This window comes from Centruroides vittatus, unplaced genomic scaffold (assembly GCF_030686945.1).
Source record: "Centruroides vittatus isolate TY-2023 unplaced genomic scaffold, ASM3068694v2 scaffold_2979, whole genome shotgun sequence".
NCBI classification, from domain to species: domain Eukaryota; kingdom Metazoa; phylum Arthropoda; class Arachnida; order Scorpiones; family Buthidae; genus Centruroides; species Centruroides vittatus.
In genome coordinates this window covers 211,698-217,809 of record NW_027122697.1, presented here as the reverse complement: position 1 = coordinate 217,809, position 6,112 = coordinate 211,698, and the positions used below count along the sequence as shown (strand labels likewise).

Here is a 6,112-nt window from a genome sequence, read left to right as displayed (position 1 = left end):
ATACCGCCTGTATCAACCTAACATAGACGAATAACAACACAGAATTTTGAGACATTATTTTACTTTTATATACATCGTTGAGTATGCATAGAATAATATTTTTATGCACTAATAATATTTTAGAATTAAATTACAAGCATTTTTGTTTATTTGTTTTTTAAAACGTAAATTTTTTAAAGAATTTGTGATTTAAATTCCCAAACTAAATTTATTTTGTTAAATTAATTTATATTTTAGAATAAATAAATTTTTTGAAATGCAAACGTACAGTACGAGTCGTTTTTCAAGAATCTGTTCACATTACACTGATTACCAAATTGTATACAGTTTATGGCGTTTTTGAGGCGTTTTTCTAGGTATATACCCCAATCAGAACATTGGTAACATACTGTATCAGTAAATGTATGTCGAGGAGAGGTTGTAATGGCGTGATGTGTACGAAATGGACCCTATGTTTCTTTATCTTAATCATCTGTATTTACACTGAATGTTAGAGAAAATGTAAAAGAAGATTAAGGATCTGTCAAAGGGTAGAGTAAAATAGGTTTGCGTTAAAAGTGTCGACAATTTCGACTTAACGAAATCCTATTATATAGAAAACCCTATAATATAATTTATTGTGTATATAACCGTAAAGTATATATAACATAGAATGTGGCCAAATAGATCAAACAATCAAATCACTGCTCGTGGGTTGGTGCCTGATCAAATGGCTAGAGACACGGAGGTGTTTGGGTTTCCTTTACATGTTTAACACCTAAATTAAGGTCCAGTTTTCCGTAGAAAGCCCTTCCGGGAAGCGCTCTTCTTAGCAGATCGCTCGTGTGCTGCATTGCCTTATCTCAACATTACAAAAAAAAACTAAAATAATGAATAATCATAATTAAAATAATTCCATTTAAAATTATGTAAAAAAATATCTAGCAGCGAAATTGAACAAAATTTGAATTGCTTATGCCATCAGAATTCACGTCATACACGGTTATCATTATTTCGATAACAAGCGATATATTCTAGTAATCAATTCTTTAAAAAAAATTATGTTATTGTTATTATAAAAAGTAAAATGCTACACAAATAACGCTTTCACAGAAAAACTTCAATAGTTTAAGGGAAAAAATAGAACTTTTAACAATAGATTACATTTGAAAAGTGTCAAACTCAAACGAAGAGAATTTCGTGAAAGCTTAATTATTATTCTGAATTCTTGCAACTGTTAAATAGGTTTAAATAGCCCTATGAAAGTCTAACAGATCGTTTGGCAATATTAAAGTATCGGGTTTTTGTAATTTGTATAATTTAAAATTAATAATTCAGATGCTCTTCCGAAAACATAGGAGCTGCAATGGTATACAATTGGCTCAAATTTAAATTCACAGAAGTCTCGTTTATACAAATTTTAATGTATGAAATTGGTGTTTTAATTCCTCTTTACTTTTGTTTGATCGGAATTTAAGTTTTCGAGAAATAATTCTCACTAAGTTCTCGATTGTATTGAGGGCAAAATCAAAATTTAGTCATTATAAATCATTTATTAAACTACAGCAAAAAACAACAATTTAGTACTGGTTAGAGTTCCACTTCTAGTTACAATGAGTTTTCATTTCCTATTTAATCAGCTTAGTTTCTAAACATCGCTTCTTCAGAACATTTTTCTTCTCACTGTGTAGTTTTATTGTTGATTTTAACACTATTATAATAAGTACTCCTGCAAAACATTTTATTTAATAATTATTTTATGAAATTTATAGAGAATATTGTATAATTTACAGTGATTTTCTAGTATTTGAGAGAATCGTATAAGCGACGATTCCGGAAAAGAAAACCCTGGCGTAAATATAGATTAGAATGAATATCAATATAGAACGAACAGCTAAAACTATACGTGGATTCATATTATATCTTCATAAATTATTTGCTTTATTTATTATAAATTCGAGCCGCATTCTTCTGCTACACACGTCATTTCAATAGGATTTCATTAGTTTATTTACTCGTTAACCAATATATTCCTTTGTGAAAATTTTAATCTCAGTCGTTAATCATACTTTTATATTTTTTTAAGGATCACATACATATGCTGCGTGATATAAATTTCATTTACTTATTACTTCTGCATTTGTACTTTTCTTCGTGAATCTTCTTCACTTTAGGATATTTGGATAGAACAAAAGTCTGAAAATAATAATAACTACGAATTAATTTTAGTCTCAAAAACTAATATATATATATATCAATATTTACCAAACACATAATATTTAATCTGCATATTAAACATGATAAAAGAAGAGATTGATCACACATTCAGATTTGACAATTTAACATGGAAAATCGAAAAGTTGGGAGTGAAAATCTAAAAATCAGCAAGAACTATATGAAATATATAAATCAATATCACAGAATCATAGCAAACATGAAGACAGTGTGAAATTAAAAAGATTTTTTGTAGAATTACCAATCCAAACAAGAACTAGAACCACAAATCTTAAGTTAAAATAGTTTACAATACGAAATTTAATTACCAGTATTCCTTTTCCTCCTCTATCAGCGCAAATATTTATTTGAGGACCGTACCTCATTGCATTCTGTACAGTATTCACAGATTGGTAATCCCATGGATAAGTATTCAGAAACTCGTAATAACTCTGATTCTTTCCAGTTAATGGAGAAATGACGAATCTGTCATCACTGGAAAAAATAACTTATATCAATAAAATTTCATAATTAAATTATTCAAATTCGGTGCTTGTGCCAATTGATATTAAGTTAAAAATTCAATGTTTTGAAATATTTACTAAATTAAACGTGAAATACTCTACAGAAAAAAAAAATAATTTTTCTGTTTTCAATTACATTTAGCGTATTGACTAGTAATAATTCGAAATTATGCACAATTAACGGGGATTCTGATAAATTGTAAATTTCTCCAAAGTATCAGGTGATTATAATCCGCGGCAGTTATGCATAACACAAGAATTAAGTAAATTGATTGTGATATATATATATATATATATATATATATAAATCTGAATAAAATAAGTTAAATATTAAAAGTTATAGGATAAACAAAATGTTACTTATACTATTATTTAAAATAAAGAGTAAATATGAATTACAGATCTATTTCTATTGTTTGTAAAATTCTGAAATTTTACTATTTCTTGATACTCATTGTATTTATACATTATCAGAAATAAAAAGTGAATAGTGATTCAATTATATTTAAAAATAAGTTATTTAACTTACTCTGACATTTCTTTGACTCCGAGTTTTGTCACAATATTGTAAGGTGACGGACAACTACTTAAATAGGATATGTTTAATCTTGGATAATAACCAAAAAATGCCAGACACATTTCACTTTTCGTCGATAATCCTCCCTAAAAAATATAATAAATTTATTTAAGTGATATATTATTCTTTATAATCTTGTGTTTTATTAATGGTTCGGCCATCCGGTTATCGATACACGTGTTATGAAGATTCATTTCTTTCCTGAAATATATCAAATCGATTTCTGATAGCTACAGATTTTCTGACTTATCTCTAGTTTCTTTATAAATATCATTGAGAAAATGGCTTTTTTTTTTCTTTTATACTATTAATTATTGAGTATGATCATGTACTTAAATACTAAGCATTTTTCTGTTCCTTTAAATAAATGACTTCTTAAACGAGCGTGTTGCGAAGAAAAAAGAAACGTGAGCTTATTAATACTGAAGTTTTTATCTGCATTTTTAGAATGGACCGTACTTTTCGTTTCGTATACAAAGAAATGCTTTTCCTTTGCATTTTTCGGCCATTATCGCCTAATTTTCTTCCTGACACAATGGGTAGAATGCATTCAAAACATCTGGAAAATATACGAAAAGGTAGCCAACTATAAAAATTCCAAACGAATTACTACGGTTGACTAATTGAATGAAATGAATCGAGTGGCACGCGAGTTGACATTGAGTGCAATAACAAAACAGCATAAATCGGTTCCTCTTTAAGAAGGTATGAGTTTATAAACAATTGCAAGCGAAAAACTTGTGTATTTAGTTTCTTGTCTTTATATTTAGAATATCTCACAAGCATGTCTTAGAAAGAAAGGTTTGATTATGTTTTCCAGACAGTTGAATGGCTGAGATTGGTAGCATACAGGGACGCCACTTGGAGCAAGTGCTTTTCGTCTCGGTTACACTTTTCCTAATCTCCAAGAAGTCCCCAGACAACAGAAAATTTGTAACTTCTAGTTCTGCAAATTTGAAAGAAACTAATGAACGATATTTGGCCATTGCAACTCATGCAACTTTGCGGTATGTTGACCAAAACCCCATTCCTTGTTTTCAAGGCCAATTTAGCCCCGAATGCAACCAGTGCCACTTTGTGGGATCGCTGATTTAACGTTGAATCAGAGTTTGAAGCTCCTTGCATAATGTACAGTACGTTGCTTTTTTTTATAGTTTGTGCTACCCTTTTTTATAGTCTGCAGGAACCGCTGGTAGCATACCACTTTGGTGACACGGGATTGTATCAGGACGGGTCGAAAAACCCATAAATTTTTTGGAGAGTGGTCTGACCAGATATGTCGGACTTGCTACAAAAGGCCGTCTGAGTGCCCACAGGGCGAAATGAGTTTAAAAAACCGTGCTTTATCTAATATCTCATTGATTATGCGCATCTCGAAAATTTTAGTAGCTATAGTAGTGACTTAGAATAAGTGCTTCTGCTACATTCATCAGTTATATGTCGTTTTGGCTTCTGTTCTTTCACCTGCAAGTAATAGTCGTAGTTTTTATTGTATTTCGATGTTAATAATTAGATCATATTTTCTGTACGAAAGTTTTTGTATTACAGGAAAACTTGGTGATCTACCGAAGGGAATGCCTCCAGGAGGCCTTTTAGGGAAACTGACCCCTATTTATGTAAAGAAAGCCTGGTTCTCGCGTGGCCAGGCGCGAACCCACGACCAATTGTCAATGTTCAATAATTTCATCCACTCGGCCACTGGTGAGCCGCTTGTGTTTTGTCTAATATTTCATCTCATAACAGAATTTCGAAAATTCTTGAATACATAATGACTATAGAGGTTTTCAGTACAATGTTTTATTCAGTTGTATTTCACGTTTCTGTTGGCAACGATTAGCAGTAATCGTTCGTTATTGTACAAGTAATAACTTAAAGGATAGGATTAGATTCAATTGATGAGGTAAGACAACAAAATACTTGGATGATCTTTCAAACAGAGATGCCTCCTGAGAGGACTTTCTACTGGAAACTGGCTCCTATTTAGGTGTTACGCACGTGAAGAAAAGCCGAAAAAATATATTACCTGGAAAGCATTTACAAATTAGGGTGCTTTATCTTTGATGCTTGGAGTTGATTTTAATAAACAGCTTTGTAATTTATAAAAAGCAAATCAGAATATTATAATTTAAATAGCCCTATATAAAATACTATCGTATTCATTTAATTTTTGTATATTGAATATTATATATTAACCAATGTGTATTATGTATTGGATATTGTATATTGTGTATAGTAGATCTAATAATCTGAACGTTTGTTCTGTAATTTTGTTAATGTATTTCTATTTTGTTTCCCGTACAAAGGGTGGTGGTACTAAATAAACATACTATCTAAATAATACTAAATATATAAACATACTATCTTCAGGTGTAGTGAATATAGCAATTTCTATCGTATCTTTTAGTATGACACTTTCCTTTCGACATTTATTGATTGTGTGACAAGTTTCATGGTATCTATGAAATGACAGCCAGATGTATGACGTCACTCTACCTCTCTGGAGAACTCTGAATCGAATCCGGGCGAGTCATCCCATAAATTTCTCATGGGCTGTCTGTCTAAGATATTTCGTGCCCATTCCTTGATACTCGGACATTCCCATTGTGAAGTTAATCGAACTCACGATGGGTAGGAAAAACGTACTCTTAGTGCCCACCAGGAAAAGTGGAAAAATAAGCATTATGAAATAGAACCACAAAATGGAGTTATGTTACAACATATATATAAATGTAACTGCATGTAACTTCACACATAATTCTTACAAGCTGTTTGTTATAAAACAAATTGGTTATAGTTTCTAAATATTTACAAACTATAC

The 6,112-nt window shown here is 30.6% G+C and overlaps 1 protein-coding gene across 1 annotated transcript; it reads right to left on the bottom strand.

Moving 5' to 3' along the window:
• Positions 1 to 2,100: 2,100 nt before the first annotated feature.
• Positions 2,101 to 3,735, bottom strand: LOC136987986 (DBH-like monooxygenase protein 1). The gene is made up of 4 exons (XM_067285755.1): positions 3,718 to 3,735; positions 3,247 to 3,380; positions 2,523 to 2,688; positions 2,101 to 2,175 (listed from the first exon to the last, which is right to left on the bottom strand). The coding sequence occupies exons 1-4, from the start codon at positions 3,733 to 3,735 to the stop codon at positions 2,101 to 2,103; spliced, it is 393 nt and encodes a 130-aa protein (XP_067141856.1).
• Between the last annotated feature and the right edge of the window lie 2,377 nt (positions 3,736 to 6,112).

Excerpts from the sequence above, each read along its gene's own strand:
- LOC136987986 (XM_067285755.1), bottom strand. Across the intron at positions 2,689-3,246 it reads GGAGTCAAAGAAATGTCAGA|TGATGACAGATTCGTCATTT; the intron begins GTAAGTTAAATA and ends TATTTTTTCCAG. Across the intron at positions 2,176-2,522 it reads GAGGAGGAAAAGGAATACTG|ACTTTTGTTCTATCCAAATA; the intron begins GTAATTAAATTT and ends TATTATTTTCAG.